Source organism: Mesocricetus auratus, unplaced genomic scaffold (assembly GCF_017639785.1).
Source record: "Mesocricetus auratus isolate SY011 unplaced genomic scaffold, BCM_Maur_2.0 Super-Scaffold_100025, whole genome shotgun sequence".
Taxonomy (NCBI): domain Eukaryota; kingdom Metazoa; phylum Chordata; class Mammalia; order Rodentia; family Cricetidae; genus Mesocricetus; species Mesocricetus auratus.
In genome coordinates this window covers 24,729,687-24,750,000 of record NW_024429206.1, presented here as the reverse complement: position 1 = coordinate 24,750,000, position 20,314 = coordinate 24,729,687, and the positions used below count along the sequence as shown (strand labels likewise).

At 52.5% G+C, this 20,314-nt stretch overlaps 1 protein-coding gene across 4 annotated transcripts in view; it reads left to right on the top strand.

Annotated features, from left to right (window-relative positions):
• Positions 1 to 19,664, top strand: part of Eln (elastin) — a 44,649-nt gene extending 24,985 nt beyond the window's left edge. For 3 of the 4 annotated variants that reach the window (XM_040731643.1, XM_040731640.1, XM_040731642.1), the window contains 22 exons: positions 93 to 140; positions 2,945 to 3,037; positions 3,122 to 3,181; positions 4,148 to 4,345; positions 5,140 to 5,193; positions 5,683 to 5,772; positions 6,945 to 6,989; positions 7,382 to 7,486; positions 9,132 to 9,200; positions 10,339 to 10,524; positions 10,608 to 10,667; positions 11,499 to 11,630; positions 12,363 to 12,401; positions 14,176 to 14,283; positions 14,373 to 14,432; positions 14,600 to 14,710; positions 15,600 to 15,638; positions 15,799 to 15,849; positions 16,470 to 16,514; positions 16,949 to 16,978; positions 17,797 to 17,847; positions 18,688 to 19,664. In XM_040731643.1, the coding sequence (XP_040587577.1) occupies positions 93 to 140; positions 2,945 to 3,037; positions 3,122 to 3,181; positions 4,148 to 4,345; positions 5,140 to 5,193; positions 5,683 to 5,772; positions 6,945 to 6,989; positions 7,382 to 7,486; positions 9,132 to 9,200; positions 10,339 to 10,524; positions 10,608 to 10,667; positions 11,499 to 11,630; positions 12,363 to 12,401; positions 14,176 to 14,283; positions 14,373 to 14,432; positions 14,600 to 14,710; positions 15,600 to 15,638; positions 15,799 to 15,849; positions 16,470 to 16,514; positions 16,949 to 16,978; positions 17,797 to 17,847; positions 18,688 to 18,731 (1,718 nt within the window). In that variant the 3' untranslated portion in view covers positions 18,732 to 19,664. The remainder of the gene's footprint in view (positions 1 to 92; positions 141 to 2,944; positions 3,038 to 3,121; positions 3,182 to 4,147; positions 4,346 to 5,139; positions 5,194 to 5,682; positions 5,773 to 6,944; positions 6,990 to 7,381; positions 7,487 to 9,131; positions 9,201 to 10,338; positions 10,525 to 10,607; positions 10,668 to 11,498; positions 11,631 to 12,362; positions 12,402 to 14,175; positions 14,284 to 14,372; positions 14,433 to 14,599; positions 14,711 to 15,599; positions 15,639 to 15,798; positions 15,850 to 16,469; positions 16,515 to 16,948; positions 16,979 to 17,796; positions 17,848 to 18,687) is intronic. The other variant, XM_040731641.1, reaches the window with a different exon arrangement.
• Positions 19,665 to 20,314: the final 650 nt, after the last annotated feature.

Sequence of the window (20,314 nt, the reverse complement as noted above, 5' to 3'; positions counted from 1 at the left end):
ATCTGGGCATCTGTGGGGCTGGGAACATGGAACTCTGGAGATGCCTGGACACCAGCCCCATGTTTAGTGTCCCCTCATCTCCCCCCTTCCAGGGGTTGGATCTCAGGCGGCAGCGGCGGCAGCTAAAGCAGCCAAGTATGGTGAGTACTCTGGAGACCCTTGCCGGCCTCCGGGCCCCCGGCTCCCCTTCCTGCGGTGGTTAGAAGAATTTCTGTGTCACCCTCTTATCTATCCCCCTCCACTTTTTGTTTTGTTTTGTTTTCTAGACAGGGTTTCTCTGTGTAACAACCCTGGCTGTCCTAGAACTCCCTCTGTAGACCAGGCTGGCCTCGAACTCACAGAGATCCACCTGCCTCTGCCTCCCAAGTGCTAGGATTAAAGGCGTGCGCCACCGCCACTCGGCTCTTATCCCCCTTTTCAAATGACCCATACGTATGGCTCTGCCTTCCCCTTCCTTCACCCATCTACCTACCTATCCCTCCATAGCTCCTCCCTTCCTCCATCCATCCATCACCCAACAGCTCCTCTACTCCTCAGTCACTCTTCTCCACAACCCATCCCTCTTTCTCTCTACCATCATTCCACACCTCTCTCTCTCCCTTATCCCGCCCCATCCCTCCATCCACCCCTCCATCCCTCCATCCCTCCACCCCTCCATCCCTCCTCTCCGTCTTTCACATCTCCCTTATTCCCCATTCTTTCCTCCCTCTATCCATCACCGTCCCTCCTTCAGCCCATCCATCCACCTGTCTTTCCTTCTCTTCCTTTCCCTGACACCTGTCTCCCATTCATCTGTCTATACCACCCAACTTCCTCCCACGCCTATCCCTCCCCTAACCACACACACACACACACACACACACACACACACACACACACACACACACACCCATCCAGCTGTCTCTCACCCGCCCTCCCGCCCTCCTCCACTCCACTCTCCATCCTCCACCCACACGTCCATCTCTGCCTCCTTCTCTCCCTCCCGGGTCCCTCCTCTCTCCATCCCCACATCCTTCCTTTCCATTGTCCATCGCCCCTTTCTCCACCCACCTATCTCAGGGGACGTGGACACAGTCCCTCAAGCCGTTGTTTCTCCATGCGGAAAATGAGGGACGCTTCTTGGAGAATGTGGCCTGTCATTCAAGAACCTTAGCATATAGGTGGGATTTTCCCCGCTGTGGGTCAAGCAGAAGGAACCAAGTGTGAGGACTCGGCCTTTAAGAGGGGGTGACAGGAAGCTTGAGGCACTCCTTTACTGCATGGCGAGTTTGAGGCTATCTTGAGCTACATGAGGCCCGTCTCAAAACAAAAACAAAAGAGGAAGGAGGCACCCAAACATAAAGGATGAGTGCCATGGTGATTAGAGACACACAGGCAGTACCTGTGTAAGGATTTGGTTAATGGTATACGTCCATTTCCCATGCGCTACAAACATGTAACCCTTCCCAAGCCTCACAATCCCTCGGATGGCATGGCGGGGGTGTGCCGTGGTGGTTCCATGCCCTCGCCGTAGACAGAGTGGGCATCTTCTCCTTCATACAGAGACCAGCTCACTAGGACCAAAGTCCTCCCCCCTGCCCCAACCCAGGAGGCCTTCCTGTTTCTAGGTCAGGAGGGGACAGAAGACCCTACCAGCTTCGGGGGGTGGGTAGCAGAAGTTAGAAGTACTGATCCTACCCCGTAGAGGCCCCCAGGCAATTCTCCAAGCACAGAGGCCCCTTGGCAGATCAGGCTTGGTGGGAATAGCTGGGGTATGGGAGCTGGAGAGCCTGGAGACGGGGACTGCCAGAGCCAGGCAGCCAGACACTTGGATTCTGAACTTGGCTGAGTCTTCAGAACACAGGGAAAGGAAGCCTTCAGCATTCCTTTGGGGGCCCCTCTGGCCCAGGGAACGGAGCTTGTGGTTTCTCAGTATGTAGCAGTGATTAGAAAGGGATTTGTCTGTGAACCTCGGACTCACTTAATAAGTGTGTTGAAGCTGACACTTTGGGGGCAAACCCAAGAACTCTGGGGTAGGAACCTCCCCCAGCAAGCTTATCTGGAGATACTGAGGCTTTGTGCTGGGTGAGAGGATTGTGGGTAAAAACCAGCATCCCACCAGGAGGCTTTGGCAGCAGGATTGAGAGTTCAAGGCAAGCCTGAGCCGCCTAGTTGAGACCCTGTCTCACAAAACCGCAGGCAGTAAGGGTCCTGGGGAGATAACCCAGTTTGGTACAGTGCTTACACACAAGCGTGTGGTCCCGAGTCCCGTGCCACATAATCCACATGAGAAAGGCAGGCGAGGTGGCACATATTGGTAAGTGCAGCTCTGGAGTGGTGGAGACAGGGGGATACCTGGGACTCCCCTGCCAGTCAGGCTAGCTGGCACAGTCCGGGGGAAAGTGAGAGATCCTGTCTCAGAAGCAGGATGAGGACAGAGGAGATGGCTCCCTGATTAAAGTGCACGCCTTGCAAGCATAAGGGCAGGAGTTTGGATCCCCCAGAAACCCACATAAATGCCAGATCCAATGACCCACCTGCAATTCCAGCCTTAGAAGGTAGAAATGGGGCATTCATCAGAGCCAAGGGGCTAGTAAGACCAGCCATACTGGTTGGGAGAGCCTGTCACGATGAATGAAATGACAGAACATCAAGAATGATTCCCCAGCGTCAACCTTGGGCCTCCGCGTACATGCACATACAGATGCATGAATGCTCACATGCAAGTGCTCCCACATGCATGGAAAAACATGCACATATACATACCTGTACATGCATGTGAGAAAGGGAAAAAGAAAAACAGTTCTTGAGGCAATGCACTCAAGATTAACTTCTGACCTTGACATCCATGTATGTACACAAGTACACACACATGCACACACAGAATATGCTGGCACCCCTGGGGCCTTCCTGTCTGGCCTCAGAAGAAGCTCTGGGGAGTCACATGGTGCCATTCCTGTCCCAGCAGGCGCTGGAGGAGCTGGAGTTCTCCCTGGTGTTGGAGGGGGTGGCATTCCTGGCGGTGCTGGTGCAATTCCTGGGATTGGAGGTATTGCAGGTAATGCTTTTCCCAGCTGGAGGGGGGAGGTGCCCTTGAGGGGCCACCAGGGCTGAACCTCACCCTCTGCGCCTGTCTTTCCAGGTGCTGGAACTCCCGCAGCAGCTGCTGCTGCAAAGGCTGCAGCTAAGGCTGCTAAGTATGGTGAGTGTCCCCCAGAAGTGGCAGGGTTGGGGCTCTGTATGAACACTGAAGATCCATGAGGAGGAGTAGAATTTGCCTCTGATGACCTAGGGACACTCTTACTTTCCCCAAAGGGAGGCCTTCGCCCATCCTGGTCACTCAACCTGGAAGGCAGCTCCTGCTCTGCATGGGCTTTGCAGGGGAAGAGGTGCTGCCATATAGCGCCTCCCTAGAATCCCCAGTGAGGGGCTGGGGTGTGGCTCAGTGGTAGAGCTCCTGCCTAGAATCCCCAGTGAGGGGCTGGGGTGTGGCTCAGTGGTAGAGCACCTGCCTAGAATCCCCCAGTAAGGGGCTGGGGTGTGGCTCAGTGGTAGAGCATCTGCCTAGAATCCCCCAGTGAGGGGCTGGGGTATGGCTCAGTGGTAGAGCACCTGCCTAGAATCCCCCAGTGAGGGGCTGGGGTGTGGCTCAGTGGTAGAGCACCTGCCTAGAATCCCCCAGTGAGGGGCTGGGGTGTGGCTCAGTGGTAGAGCACCTGCCTAGAATCCCCCAGTGAGGGGCTGGGGGTGTGGCTCAGTGGCAGAGCACCTGCCTAGAATCCCCCAGTGAAGGGCTGGGGTGTAGCTCACTGAGTAGTAGCATGTGCAAAGTCTGGTTTCAATTCCCAGTACCACAAAATAAAACATGATATCAAAAGAATGAAAACAAAACAAAACCCCACAGCCTAGGTGCCTACAGTAGATGTTTTAATTTTGCTTTGGAACTGATCATGTTCTTCCCAGCTACATATCCAAACTAGAGGTCTCTCTGGGTTCCATCTTAGTCCGTTCCCAGCTCTCTGATGAGTTAGAGCCTTGTAGAGGAATCACCAACCCATCTGCACATGATCCTGCACTCAAGACAGACTGTGGTCTTCAAAGCTGATCTAGGAGGCCTGCAGAGGACCCCACAAGGCTCAGTCTGAGACAGTTCTCTTTCCATCTACAGGAGCTGCTGGAGGCTTAGTACCTGGTGGACCAGGAGTTAGGGTCCCAGGTGTTGGAATCCCAGGTGTTGGGATCCCAGGTATTGGTGGTATTCCAGGTGCTGGTGGTATCCCAGGTGTTGGTGGCATCCCAGGTGTTGGTGGCATCCCAGGTGTTGGGGGCCCTGGTATTGGAGGCCCAGGCATTGTGGGTGGACCAGGTAAGTTGGGCTGTGGTGTGTGTGTGTGTGTGTGTGTGTGTGTGTGTGTGTGTGTGTGTGAGCAATATAGAGTATTGCCAAGACTTTGAGTGCTCCCTAAGTCTTATTCCTTCATCTATACATACTCTTGACCAAGTCTACTCCCCTCCTTTTTGGACTACAGCAACTTTTTAACTAGCTTCCAGCATTATCAGCATCTCCAACTTCCCTCCTAATTGACAGCATGCTGCCGAGGCAGGAACCGCACCTTTCATTAACATGCCCCCACCCTTAGCTAAGTAGATACTCCGTAAATGGTAGACAGATGAGTAAGTGGATATGCTGGCAAATGGTCGAGTGGGTGGCCATAGAAGTGGTCATATAGATGAGCAGTTAAACCGACCAATGAGAGAGTGAGCAGAGGCTGAATAGATGCAAGAATGAGCGAATATGCGGGCTGGGAGTAGTTGGGAAGGTGAGTTAGTAGATGAGAAAACAGATGGGCATGCAGGTAGGAAGCTATGTAAGTGCTTAGAAGAATGGGTGCATGGATAGATGCATGGGTGCATGGATAGATGCATGGATGCGTGTGTGCATGGATAGATACATGGATGCATGGTGCATGCATGAATGATTGCCTGGATGCATGGGCAAGTTGGTGGCTGAGGCGATGGATAGACAGAGAGGCGATGGGATGGGTAGACGGGCAGGTAGGTGTGTAAACTATTGCTAGATGGAGTAACAGACAGGTAGGCAGAGGAATATACACTCTCCTCCATTCTCTCCTGAGCATTCTGTCCCCTTGATCTCTCCAGGGGCTGTGTCACCAGCTGCTGCTGCCAAAGCTGCTGCCAAAGCTGCCAAATATGGTGAGTGCCCTGGACATCTCTGTTCTGGCTTCCACTTCCTCAAAAGAGAGCAACTTGCCCAAGGAAAGTCCCCAGACAGAGCTACTTGGAGCCAGTGGACCCCAGGATAGATTGTGTCTCTCCAGTTGTCTTCTACCATGAAGCCATGTTGCTGAGTGATGGGACCATCCCAGAATGACATTCTCAGTCTAAATAGAGTCCCTACCCTTCCATGCTCTGGTCAAAGTCCTCTCAAGGGACAGGAATAAACCCAAGGACTTCTCCATTACAAAGCAATGCTTCCCCATATACCCAGGGAACAGAACCTGGGAAGACTCACACTTCGTGGAGGCGACTGGTCAGGGACCCCCAGGAATACCAATTTCCTGTCCTCAAAGACCAGCTTAAAGGAAGCATGCATCGAATCTTTTCTCCCAGCCAATGAGCATCCTTCCAGAGCTTTCCCAGACTCACAGGGGTCTCTTACATTGTAATCTTTCTCATCCACAGGAGCCAGAGGTGGAGTTGGTATTCCAACATATGGAGTTGGTGCTGGGGGCTTTCCTGGCTATGGTGTTGGAGCTGGAGCTGGACTAGGAGGTATCCTTCCCCGAGAGAAGCTGGGGGAGAAGTGGGTGTTTTGAGTCATGCAGGGAGTAGATATGGGCTTTGATGTACTAGGGAAGAGAGAGGTAATCTTCTTAGGCTTTAGGGGCAGGGAAAGGTGTGGTCCTCAGCAAGACCACCCCATCCACCCATTTCTCCATCTATCTATCAATCCATACATTCTTCTTTCTGTCCGTCTATCTATCCAGCCATCTATCAACCCATTATCTATCCACTAATCTACTTATCTATTCATATACCCATTATCCTATTACCTATTCACCCATTTATCCATCCACCTAATCATCCCATTTATCCACACATCTACACACCATCCATTTTTAGATGTTAGACCATGTATCTATCCACACACACACACACATCTACTCAGCCATCTGTGCCTCCATCCACGCATCCACACATCTATCCATCTGCATATCTGCCCCGAACTGTGGGACATTCAATGTGGGGCTGGAGGGTACCTAGGAGAAAGATGAGGGCAGGAGATACAAAAGAATGGACGCCAAGACAGGAGTCTGATCAAGGCGACAACTTTATTTCATCCCAAAGGGATTTATATCGGGGAAGGGAGGAGGGGAAGGAATGGGGGTGTGCTGCAGCTGCAGTGAGCCTGGCGGAGCGAAGGTCAGGGGGAGGGGTAACCCTCTGTGCTGTCTGGAAACCTAATTCACAGGGCAAAAGGTAGGGGGTAGAACCTCCTGCATTGCCAGGTAACCTGACCGTAGGTCCTTACTTTATCTGTCTCCATCTCTCCTATGTCCTCGCCTAACTCCTGGAGGAATTGGGGCTTTCTGTTGAGCTAATCTTTAACTGTTAATTAAGCTGCAGGCCTGTTTCTGGAATTTAGCAGAGGTAGTAGGGTGGTCCAGAGTCATGTACTCTCTATGGGGGTTGAGTCACATCTTCTCTTATGAGTATGTGAGGCAGCCGTATCTGGCTGATGGCCGGAGGACCCTGACACATACCCATCCACCGACCTATGCATCCGTTCATCCATCCGTTTTCCTATCTATCCATCGATCCATCCGCACACCCATCCATCTTTCTAACTACGTAACTACTCCCCTGCCTGCCTGACCACCTGCCTCTCCATCCTTTTAACCCTTCTGTCCATGTACCCACCTGCTCTTCTCTTTTCCCTGCAGGTGCAAGCCAAGCTGCTGCTGCTGCCGCCAAAGCTGCCAAGTATGGTGAGTGACTTTGCCCTGACTGATGCTCTTCTCTCTGTGGAGCCCAGGTTCGGAGAGAGGGCAGAGCAGCCTCACACCTGGGCCACCAGGACAAAGACGCAAATGAGCACCCCCCATCTGCCTTCTAAGCCATGCTCAACTCTTCCTCCCTCTCCAAGTGGTACCTTGTTTACTAGGTCACTCCAGAAGAGTGCATTGAAGATGCTAGGCAATCCTGCCTCCCGCCTCCTTCTCCACTTATCCATACACACATACATATATACATGTGGTTTGGGTGGGTGGATGGATGGATGGATGGATGGATGGATGGATGGACGGACGGACGGACGGATGGACGGACGGACGGATGGGCAGGCGGGGTGAACACCATGATTTATTCTTCTCTCCTCCAGGTGCTGGAGGAGCCGGAACCCTGGGAGGCTTGGTGGTGCCAGGTGGAGGACCAATTGCAATGCCAGCCGCAGTGCCAGGTGTGCCAGGCACTGGTGGAGTGCCAGGTGAGCTGTGTTCCCCATCGTGAGATGGGTTTGCTTTATCTTATGGAAGAGATTTGGGGCTTGGCACTTGGCAAACAGGAAAACTGACCCCAGAGGTGAGTGGGAAAGAGGGGACAGCTCCCCCTGAAGCAGCTGGGTGGGGAGGAGCACTCTGCAGGGACCTGGTTACCAATCCCTGGCAAGCCTCTCCCTGCCTGGGGAGACTCAGCCCCCTCTGTGGGAGATCCCCGTGTCACCCGGAGTTGAGTGATTAGCCTTTTACTCTGAGGCGGTCGTTTCCAGTTCCTCACCAACAGAGGACCCGCACTCGGGTGACCTTGGGTCCTTTCCCATCCACCAGTCAGAGGTCAAAGGGAGATGATTAAAAGACATTGGCGTTCAAGGACACCCTTTTTAGTTGTTGTTTTCCCATTGGAAGAGTTCTGTCTGTATCCTTCCCCCCACACCCAGGAGAAAACTGCCCTTCTGTATTTTGTTTTTTGGTCTTTGGGTTTTGGGGGGGTTTTTTGTTTTGTTTTGTTTTTGTTTCAGAAAGGAGCTAGGGCTGGGAGTGTGGCTGAGTGGTAGAGTGCTTGCTGAGCATGTGAAAGAGACTGGACTCATTCCCAGGATTGCAAAGAAAGAAGAGGCACTCAGTGGGTAGAGGCACTTGCAGCCAAGCCTGACAGCCTGAGTTCAAATCCTGAAACCCCATATATTGAAATGAGAGAAATAGCTCCCACAAGTTGTCTTCTAAACTCCAAACGCTTGCAGGGGCACATGAGAGCATGCACATATACAAACAAATAAGTACACGTGAATTTTAAAGGGAAAGAGAAAGGATGCTTAGGACATGGTTCAGGGACATAGCATTGCGATAAGTGTAAGGACCAGAGGTTGAATTCCCAGGAAACACATAAAAGCCAGTGGACATGGAGGCCTGCCTGTAATCTTAGGATATGGGAGGTAGAGACAGGGACTCCCCCAGAACAAGCTGAATAGCTAGAATAGCTGAAACAGTGAGCTCTGGGTTCAGCATGAGACCCTGCCTCAAAGTACAATATGGGATCAGAAAGAAGACAAGGACAGCAAGACGTGGTGGCGCACACCTTTAATCCCCATACTGGGGAGGCAGAGGCAGGTGAATCTCAGTGAGTTCGAGGCCAGCCTGATCTACAGAGTGAGTTCCAGGATGGTCTGGACTGTTACACAGAGAAACCCTGTCTTGAAAAAATTAGATAGATAGATAGATAGATAGATTGATAGATGGATGGATAGATAGATCGATCGATCGATCGATAGATAGATAGATAGATAGATAGATAGATAGATAGATAGATAGATAGATAGATGGCTGAGGAAGGGGTCATTTCCTACAATAGCTTGGGATACAGGTGCTGCTAGGAATTTTTTACTTGCGAGCATCCCAAACAGGGATGGAATTTCATAGGCTCAGAGCCTCCCCTCAGCTCTTCACTGAAACCCAAACAAAACGGGGGCATGCCCAGGTGCCCTGAAGCCCAGGCACCCACCTCAGCACCCTTCCCTGTTCCCCAGGATGAGGCCATGGTACCCAGAGAAGGATACCCATGAGTGGACTCTGGACGGGTGGGTAACAAGGGGGAGGGGAACTGGGGATCATCTCATGCTCCCTCCTTCCAAATAGGAGCAGGTACCCCTGCAGCTGCAGCTGCTGCCGCCGCCGCCAAGGCAGCCGCCAAAGCGGGCCAGTATGGTAAGTTGTCTCCACCTGTAACTGACCTTTAACCCCAGACCATAGCCTTCTCACATCTGCTGAGGAGCTAATGGTGACCTTGAACTCCTGTTCCTCCTGCCTCCACCTCTCCAGGCGTGCACCCCATGCTCTGCTCTGCGGTGCTGGGGGCTGGAGCCCAGGGCTTCCTGCATGCTAGGTGAACACTCCACCAACTGACCACACCCCAAGCCCTGAGTATGGGCCTTTCTCACGGCTTTTAGCTTGCCTGTTCCCTTTTAGCAGCGTGGGTCTTGCCCTAACCTACTTCTGAGAGCTCCCTGTTCCCCAAGTTCAGCTAGGGCTGGTCCTCTTCTAAATCACAAGCTAGAGTCTGCCTTACCCCTTGAGGGACTTCATCGCTCTTGCTTTCTCTTAGAAGAGGTCAAGTTCACTCCAATAGCCCCCAAGAATGTATAATGGGATCCAGTCATGTGCTGGGGGGAGGGGGTGTGACAACTTGGCCTTAATGAATTTGAGAGCCAGGCCTGGTGGCACTGTCTTGTAATCCTAGCTACTCGGAGAACTGAGGAAAGGGCACTGAAAGTTCAAAGTCAGCCTGGGAAATCAAGTGAGGCCCGTCTCAAAGTAAATATTATAATAACGATGAAAAATCTGGGACCTTTTCACCATCAGCAGTAGAACACCTGCCTAGAATCCCCCAGTGAGGGGCGGGGGTGTGGATCAGTGGCAGAGCACCTGCCTAGAATCCCCCAGTGAAGGGCTGGGGTGTGGATCAGTGGCAGAACACTTGGCTAGCGTGTTCAAGGCCTCCAATTCATTCTCCAGTACTAAGTACTGGAGAAAAAGTAAAACAAACAACCCCAAAACCCCTGCTTGTCCTCCATTATCCTCGAGCAAGGCTTCAAGGTGTCCCTGGCCCTCAAAAGGTTACAAACTACTAAATTTACATCCGCCTCCTATTACATAGGAGCAAGAGGCCCAGCAAGGGATAGTATCTGCCCCAAGATCACACAGCATGTCTTTTCCGGAGCTGGGAGGAGAGCCCACAAATCTTAACCAGCAGCTGTGGGCTGTTTTCGTCAGCTCCTTCCCTCTTTGTTTGGGCCGTGGTTGTAGCTAAGCTACGTGATTATAGAAGCTACTCCTTCTCTTGTAGGTTTGGGCCCTGGCATTGGCAGAGTTCCTGGTGGCGTTGGAGTTGGCGGAGTTCCTGGTGGCGTTGGAGTTGGCGGAGTTCCTGGTGGCGTTGGAGTTGGTGGAGTTCCTGGTGGAGTTGGCCCTGGTGGCGTCACCGGTATCGGAACTGGTCCAGGCATCGGCCTTGTACCTGGTGGCATTGGAGGTGAGCTTTGGTGGATGAGTAGGTCTGAGCGTTCCCTGGAGCCTCCATGGGTGCCATCTTGAATGTCCTTCCTCTATCTTCAGGAGCAGGGACACCGGCTGCTGCCAAATCTGCTGCTAAGGCAGCCGCCAAAGCTCAGTACAGTGAGTACACAGTGACTCCCCTCTCCTGTCCCCACCCACCTAGCCAGGACACACAGCCCCAGCACAGCCCCAGGCAACAACCTCTCAGGTGCATCCTTACTGCCTTCAGGTCCCTACGGCACCTAACAGAGGGCTCGGAAGCACAGACCCAGCAAGAGGGAGACCTGGCTCGGAGTCTTGATTCCCAAGACAACTGAGTGACTTCCAGGTTCCTTTAGCTTAGGTATCAAGTGTGGGAGTCGGTGGCATGACTGCACACAGAATGTCACTAGGAGAACTTCAGAGGGTGAGGGTGTGGTTTAGCTAGTAGAGCACTTGCCTAGCACGCGTGAAGTCCTGGCTCACCATCCCCAGCCCTGCACGCACCGGGCATGGTAGAGCACGCCTGTAATCCCGTCCCAGCACTCGTGAGACGGAGGCAAGAGGACCAGAAATTCAAGAGCAATTTCAGTTCAAGTCTAACCTGGGCTACATGAGACCCTTAGGTTGGGGGAGTACTAAATAGAGTCTGTGAAAAGCTGGAAACAGTAGTGCACGCCTCTAATCCCAGCACTCAGGAGGCAGAGGCAGGCAGATCTCTATGGGTTCGATTCCAGCCTGGTCAATAGTTCCAGACCAGCCAAAACGACATAGTGAGAACCTGTCTCAAATAATAATAATAATAACAATAATAATAATAAACATGGACTCTGGGGTGAGTCCGCAGAGTAGGAAGCTGCCGCTCCCTTGGGGGCCCCTGCCCTTGGGACCTGACTCTGCTCCTGAGGCAGGACACCTCTACAGGGGCACAAGACATACTAGCTAAAACTGCTTACTACCTCTTCTCTGCAGGGGCTGCTGCCGGGCTTGGAGCAGGTGTCCCTGGATTTGGGGCTGGTGCAGGTGTCCCAGGATTTGGGGCAGGTGCTGGTGTCCCTGGATTTGGAGCTGGGGCTGGTGTCCCTGGATTTGGGGCTGGAGCAGGTAAGAAGAATCCTAGGAACTAGATAGAAAACGCTCTTTACCTCAGAGAAAGAGGGCCCGTCTCCTCCCAGGAGTCCATCCCTGTGTCCCTACATGCCATCAGTTAGATTTTCCTGAGCAGGCAAAAGCAAATGGGTACCAGGTAGATAGTACAAACCAGTCATCTCAGATACTCAGGAGGCTGAGGCATGAGCTTACAAGAGCCTGTGAAACTTTGTGAGGTGCTGTCTTATAAATAAATAAATAAATAAATAAATAAATAAATAAATAAATAAATCCGGGGGCTAGTGCTTGAAGCTCAGTGGCAGATAATCTGCCTACTATTCCTCAAGAAGAGGCTGGCCAGGTGGGTCAGGGGTAGAGCGCCTGCCTAGCATAGGTGAGGTCATTTCTAACAACAAGTGGAGCTGGGGTGAATGGGGCAATAGGTCAGGAGGGAACCAGCCAAACAACTCCAGGGTGGGAGATTCTAGAGGGAGGTTAAGAAAGCCACAGACTGCCCAAAAGCCCCTAACAACCACCGATGAGAAGGTAGAGATCTCTTCCTCCAGGCCAGCCCAGACAGTCTTCCAAACTGCTCCAGGACAGTGGTTCTCAACCCGTGGAGGTCGTAACCATAAGGCAAGCCTCTGTCTCCAAAGTGCAGGAAGTCAGGGTGAGCTTCCCGGAAGAGGCAGCTGAACCCGCAGGTACAGAGCTCGGCAGCTGACCTCCCTTTCCCTTTTTTCACAGTCCCTGGATCCCTGGCTGCATCAAAAGCTGCTAAATATGGTGAGTGCAGTATACTACCTGGTCCCCTTGTCACCACCCTTTACGGTACGGAGCTGAGCTGCTCAGCACAGAGAAAGGCTACCTACAGGACATCTGAATGAGTCACAGACCTAGTGCCTGCCTATGTCAGTCAAAACCACCTGCCAGTGCTCGGTATGGTGCTAGGCACCTATGATCCCAGCTCTTGGAAAGTGGAGGCAGGAGGTCACCCTTGGCTACATGGAGAGTTCAAGGCCAACCTAGGCTACAGGAAGCACTGTCTCACTCACAACTGTCATACCTCCAAGCCTCACTCTGACGCTGACAGTTTTCTTGGTGCAGGGGGAGTCTTATTGCTGTTGGTCCCACGAGGCACGGCAGCTTCAGCCTCGGCTCCGCCCTTTGGCCTGTGGAGTTGGGGATATTCCCTTTCACAGGCATCCCCTGGCCTCTTCCCTCCTTTCCTGCCAGTGTGACTTCGCCCGACACCCACCAGCCAGGAAGACGTGGCAGAACCGCCTGCCTTGCCACTTGGCGCTCTGGCCAGACCCACACTGTCTGTGACCCCCACATTCCTGGCCTCCTAAAGAGCCAGGCAAGGGGGGCGGGGGCTCTGCCAGGGATGCGCCAACTGGCTACAGTTCTTCTACTTGAGGCCAGTTTCCACCACGGAAAATCCCATTCCTCAGCTAGACACACACACACACACACACACACACACACACACACACACACACACACACACAGCCCCTGGTCACCCACAGCTTTCTCTCAAGTTCCTTGCTGGCTGCTCTTGGCTCTAGTCAACAGACACAGCCAGGAAAGCACACCAAGGACTCCCTGGAAGGGCAGCTACCGGGTCATCTCCTGCCCTTAGGACCATGGCCACAGTATTTCTGTGTGTGTCCAGAACCTCTCTCTTTTGCCTCGGCCTCCTCATCTGCAAAATTGGGGGGACTGCCGGGCGTGGTGGATCACACCTATTAGGCCAGCATCTTGAAAGGGTAAGGCAGGAGAATCCCAAGTTCAAAGGCAGCGTGGGCTAAATGGTGAGGTCCTGCCTCAGAAAACCAATAGAGAAATGAATGTATGGCTCAGAGGTAGAGCGCCTGCCTGGAATCCGCCAGCAAAGGGTTAAAGGCATGGCTCAATGAAGAGTACTTGCCTAGATTCCTCCAGCCAGGGCCTGTGGGAGTGACTCAGTGGTGGGGGCTTGTCTGGAACTCCACAGGCCTCTGTTGTGTGCCTACCGTATAGCTCTAGGGCATAAACACATCTCTCAGACATAGGGTACTGTAGACAGGTATGCTGGCACAGCCTGTCAACCCAGTAGTCAGGAGACTGAGATGGGACAGGTCGGTCATGAGTTCAAGGCCAGTCTCTGCAACTTAGTGAGACTCTGTTTCACTAGGAAAAAAAAGAAAAGAAAAAAAGAATCTGGGCATTGGTGGGACACGCCTTTAATCCCAGCACTCGGGAGGCAGAGGCAGGCGGATCTCTGTGAGTTCGAGACTAGCCTGGTCTACAGAGTGAGTTCCAGGACAGCCAGTACTATTAAAAAAAAATTCTTGAAAAAAAAAAAACAAGGAAAAAAGCCAAAAGAGAAAAGTTCCAGGCATGGCAGCCAGTATGTGCCTATAAATCTCAGCACTTGGGAGATGGAAGAAGAAAAATCAGGCGTGCAAAGCCATCCTCAGGCACACAGAAAGCCCAAAGCCAACCTGAGCTATAAGTAGCCCGGTCTCAAATCAACAAACAAAAGTGTGGGCGCTGACCCTCAGTCCTGTCTCCACAGGAGCAGCAGGAGCTGGTGGCCTAGGGGGTGCTGGAGGTCTCGGAGGTGCTGGTGGCCTTGGAGGACCTGGGGGTCTCGGTGGGGCTGGTGTTCCAGGTGGTGTAGCAGGTATGTTTTTGCTACCCCAGCAATGGGCTGGCTGGGATCGAGACTGAGACCCCTCAGCAGTCCCTGCTTGAGTCCCTCTGTGTTCCCAGGAGCTGCGCCTGCTGCTGCTGCTGCCGCCGCCAAAGCTGCTGCCAAGGCTGCCCAGTATGGTAAGCAAGAATTCAGTCTCCCTGGCCTGTCCCTGAGTCCCGGGGCTTATCGGTTTCCTGGCCATTGGGGACCCCAGAAGTGACCTTGGAGCTCAGGGGTTTCCTCGACAACAGGACCTAATTGCAATCTTCTGACCAGTGTGTGTAATGCATGGGTCTCTCCACAGGCCTTGGGGGAGCAGGAGGACTGGGAGCCGGAGGACTGGGAGCTGGTGGACTGGGAGCCGGTGGACTGGGAGCCGGCGGAGCAATCCCCGGCGGTGCTGCAGGTGTTGGAGGTAAGGAATGAGTGAGTGGGGTATACGAGAGAGAGAGAGACATGCTGAAGCCCAGTGTGATGACAAACACCTGTCATCCCCGCACTAGGGAGGCTAAGGTGGAAGGGTCATGAGTTGGAGGCTAACCTAGGGTACGCAATGAGTTCAAGATCAGCCTAGGAGACATTAGACCCTATCGGGAATGAAGAGGTAGAGAGCATAAGCAGGCAGGAGCCAGGACTGCCCACTGACGTAGAGACACAAAACCCGTCTTCTCTTTCTTTCAACCCACCAACTACTACAGGTGAGGGCTCATTAGTATAATGATGGTCAGACCATTTCTCAGACAAATAAAAATATCTGGAGAAGAATTACTTCCCTAAAGTCTGTACCACCATGGTGGATGTGTGTTTCTCTCTCCCTGCTGTGTATCCCTTACCTAGTCTGTATGTTGGACATATAATAGCAGCTTAATATAAACTACTGGAGGTCTGGGGAAATAAGTTACTGGTAGAGCACCTGCCTAGAATCCCCAGTGAGGGGCTGGGGGTGTGGCTCAGGGGTAGAGCACCTGCCTAGAATCCCCCAGTGAGGGGCTGGGAGTGTGGCTCAGGGGTAGAGCACCTGCCTAGAATCCCCCAGTGAGGGGCTGGGAGTGTGGCTCAGGGGTAGAGCACCTGCCTAGAATCCCCCAATGAGGAGCTGTGGGTGTGGCTCCATAGTAGAATGCTTGCCTAGAATCCTCTATTAGTAAGTGGTCAGAAACAGTACTCAATCGTAGCATGCATGAGACCCTGGATTCCATCTCTAACAACACATGGGCAAATGAAGATGAATACATCAGCTAACAAGGGTCCGAGTGGTGGGGAGAGGTGGCTTTCTTGAGCCCTCCTGTGTCTGTTTCCTCTAGGTGTGTCCCCAGCTGCAGCTGCTAAAGCAGCCAAATACGGTGAGTCTCATCCATACCCTCCCCCGCCCCAATACAGACTTGTACACCCATCACCATCATCCACACCTGCCCACCTCGTGGTACCCCTGAATGTCGTGTCTAAGACGTAATCACCACCGTCCTTTTGCCTCGTCCTGACACCCCTCTGTCCTCTCCTCAGGTGCTGCTGGCCTTGGAGGTGTCCTAGGAGCCAGGCCATTTCCAGGTGGAGGTATGACCAGCTCTGGTGCTGTTCTTAGTGTTGTTCTTAGCTCTGCAGGAATAAACAACAGGGTCCTGGACACTGAATTCACATGGATGGACAGCTCACTCTGAGACAGGAGACAACTAGGGCGCTATCCCCAAATTGAAGACAGTGCCAACCAAGCTCAGAGCAAAGGCACAAAGCACCACACAGGCATACGAGACAGAGACAAGTTTAACTGAGAATGTGGCTTCCGGGCTGGAAAGACGGCTCAGTTAGTTAAGCGCTCACCAGAAAAGCATGAAGACCTGAGTTCAATCCCCCAGCACAGAAGTTAAATTTGCAAGCTGGAGAGGCGGTGACTGGAGGATCTCTGGGTCTTGTTGGCCCAACTAGTTTTTCCAAATATGTGAACAAAAGGTTTAGTGAGAGACCCTGCCTCAAAATGAAAGGTGGAGAGCAAACACACAGACACACACACACACACACACACGCACACACACGCACGCTCACCACAAAGAATGTGGCTTCACTAGAGTAAGGCAATGGGAAGGAGCTGGTCCCAGACATCAAGGCCAGGTGACAAGGCCAGAACATGAGAACATGGCTTGCCACTATTCATCACCAACCCCAAATCTCTCCTGTAGGAGTGGCAGCAAGACCTGGCTTTGGACTTTCTCCTATTTACCCAGGTATGCGCCAGTGTCCTGCCCTAGGGCCCTGTTCTGGGCTCTGCCAGGCCCTTCCCTCTCCTTAAGTCCATTTTCTCACAAGAGTTGAGCTAACGTCTACAGTAGACCCCAAAAGGAGGCCAGACCTCAATCTAACATAAGGACCCCTCTAGGAACAGGGGACACCACACCAGCTTTTCTAAAGCATCTTGCCCATCTCTTGGGGTCCCTGTGAGTCGAACGGCTTCCCTCCCATACTTTCCCGGAGGTCAGCTGAAGTCAAAGACCACTGAGCACTGTCCCAAGGTCACACCGTGAACAGAAATAGAGCCGAAGGTTCTGCTATCCAAGTCCAGGACTTGACTCTGTTTATATCACATGTCCTGCTCCAGTCAGGGAGGGCACGGTGGGTCCCCAGAAGTGTTCTCACACTGACAGTTCTTCTTACTTCATAGGTGGTGGTGCTGGGGGCCTGGGAGTTGGTGGTAAGTATGCAGTAAAGACTTAAAAACTAGCCATGTTGGTGGAAGGGATCTTAGCTCTGGGGGGTTCTGTGGGGGGGGGAGAATAAAAATTCAAGACTAGCCTGTGCCACAGAGAGAGTTCCAGATAACTTGATCAACATAACAAAACTCTGTCTCAAACATTTTTTAAGCATTTATTTATTTATTATGTAAACAGCATATGTCTGTATGCCCACAGGCCAGAAGAGGGCACCAAATCTCATTACAGATGGTTGTGAGCCACCATGCGGTTGTTGGGAATTGAACTCAGGACCTCTAGAAGAGCAGGCAGTGCTCTTATCCTCTGAGCCATCTCTCCAGCCAGTATCTCAAACATTTTTTAAAAGGCTGATAATGTAACTCAATAGTAAAGCAATTGCTTAGAATCCCCTAATAAGTGACTAGGAGCATGACTCAGTGGTGAAGCACTACCTAGAATTCCCCAGTGAGAGGCTGGGGTGTGGCTCAGTGGTAGAGCACCTGCCTAGAATCCCCCAGTGAGAGGCTGGGGTGTGGCTCAGTGGTAGAGCACCTGCCTAGAATTCCCCAGTGAGAGGCTGGGGTGTGGCTCAGCAGTAGAGTACTTGCCTAGAATGCACGAGGCCCAGGTTCCATCCCTAGAACTACAGAGCTTGGCTTTGGGGAGAAGGGTTTGGCTGGGCCAGAGTTAGGTGCACTGATTGACAGTCTTGGGAGCCTACCAAAACAGTGTAGAGCTAGCACAAGGTAAGGATGCTGGGAGAGGTGGGGGAGCCCAGGATCCACCCCGTCTCATCCTCTGACACAAACTCCCCCTACAGGAAAACCCCCAAAGTCCTATGGAGGAGCCCTTGGGGCCCTGGGATACCAAGGTAAGTAGAGACTTCATCCCTGGGGAAGGAAGAAGAAAAGTCAGAGGTCAAGGTCTCAATCCACCAGCCTGGGCTAGAGGAGAGGCACCTCCAATGCAGATATTCAGAGCTGGGAGCAAGTACTGGATCCTCCATTCTCACCTCCGGTGTGGCCTGGACATTTTTGCCCATATCTCCTAGCTGTTGCCCACCCTCACAGCCACACACCTAAAGCAACAGAGGACTTCCAGAATACGCCATCGGCTTGGTGCCACCAGGTGGCGCTAACAGGCCACATCTAGCAGAAACGTCATGAGGGCTGAGCCTGTGGTACCTCCCAATCCCAGGTTATCTATTGCCAGGTTTGCTGGACAGGGTTTCCCAGCACTCAGGAGGCTGAGTCAGAAGGACTGTGAGTTAGAGGCCAGTGTGAACGCCATAAGGAGACAATCTCATCAACCCCTGGAGAGAGACAGAGACAGAGACAGAGACAGAGAGAAGCAAATAGCATGAGTTAGGTTTCATCCCCAGCACAGCATAAAACCAAGCAAGGTGGTAGATGCCTGAAATCTCAGGACTCAGAAGGAAGAAACATGAGGATCGGGAGTTCAAGGTCATCCTCAGCTGTGTACTGAATTCATAGCAGGCTTGAACTACATGAGACCTCGTGGAGGGAGGGAGGGAGGGAGGAAGGAAGGAAGGAAGGAAGGAAGGAAGGAAGGAAGGAAGGAAGGAAGGAAGGAAGGCTTCTTTTAGATTCTCTAACCCTGAGATGGAAGTAGACAAGAATATTCAGGGACTCAAACAGCAGCCCAAAGAGACCAAACTGACCATAGTTGTTTGTGCCTCCTTCCAACCCAGGTGGGGGCTGCTTTGGGAAATCTTGTGGCCGGAAGAGGAAGTGATCTTCTGGAGACCCCTGACTCGCGACCTCATCAACGTTGGTGCTACTGCTTGGTGGAGAATGTAAACCCTCTATGACCACCCCCCACTCCATCCCCTTGAGCCCCACCTGGGAGGGGACAACAGGCCAATGGCCTTGGAAACCCACAGGACAAGGAAATCAGACAGCAGCGGCCACGTACCCCCTAACCGGAAATGTCCCCCCTACATCAGAGGCCAGGGTGGGTGCCCCATCTCTTCCCACCCAGGAGCTCACACACACACAGTCTCCATCTCCAAGGGAAATTGGTGCTACATGTTGGTGCTTCTTTTTCGTGGGGGGAGGGGGAGGGAAGGGCATCCCATGGGGGCCTTCCCTTCCCTGAACCCCTCTATTAAGATGGTGCACACCTTTGCTGGGCAATCCCACCTCCCCCTGCCCACCAGGAGCCATCCCTGGCTGCATCCCACTGGTACCCAAGTGCCGAAAGCATTGACGCTGGATTTGGTGACACAACCCCTCTCTCTTCGGGTCTTTTGGTCCCATACCCCTCTAGCAGTAGCTATTTCCCACATCCGGGACACCTTGGAGTCATAATGCTCCCACACTGGGAATAGCTCCCTTGTTCTTGTGGAATCCACCTGCCCGCTGTCCACCCTCCCGTCCGTCCGTCCATCCCGACTGCCTAGTGCCACTAGCTGGCTGGGCACGCCCACTATCAACCTGACTCACCTGTCATGGCAGCCTGTACCCTGTTTCCACCCCCACCACACACCCCAAATGCTGGCCTGGGGTGCGAGGGGTCGTGCGGGCTGGGGCAGGACTCTCCTCCCCACATGCAGTACTGTATCCCCGTCCCTTCCTGGGGCCACTCTATTATAGAGAGCGTCCCGCCACCCCACCTCCCCATGTTTCGCTGTGATAGATCAATAAATATTTTATTTTTTGTCCTGGATATTTGGGGATGATGTTTGATTGTTGGTATGCTCTTTGGGTTTTATTTTTATGGTTAATTGGGGAAAAAAAACCCTTTCTTATCCGAGGAGCTGTATCCTCAGGAGAAAATTCATTTTAATCGCTTTGATATAACTCTGGATGAAACACACATTTTTTTAAAACAACAAAAACAAAATAAGAAAAGAGGATTAACTGCTTTAGAAAAGACTAATAAATGAAAAACTTTTAAAGGAAATTGCCTTGGGTTTCTTTGCCTTTGCTGATGTGTTGGTGCATGGACAGATACAAACAGGTGTGCGTAGAAGCCAGAGGGCAGCCCTGAGTGCCACGCTGTCTGCTTTCGATTTGAGACAGTCTCTCCAAGGCCTAGAACTCACCAGGCAGGCTAGCCTGGTTGGGTAGAGATCTCAGGGTTCTCCCTGTATTTGCCCCCAACACCCCCATCCCCACTCCAAGAGCTCAGCTTATAAACACTTACTACCAAGTCCTGCTTTTTCTGCTCTTATACATGGATTCCAGGGATTGAACTCAGATCCTCATGCTTGCACAGCAAGCATCCTATCAAGTGAGCCGAATCCTCAACGACCTTTGTGCTGTATAACCTGCTTTCAACTTCTGGCCCAGTGGTAAATTGAGTCTAATGTCAGG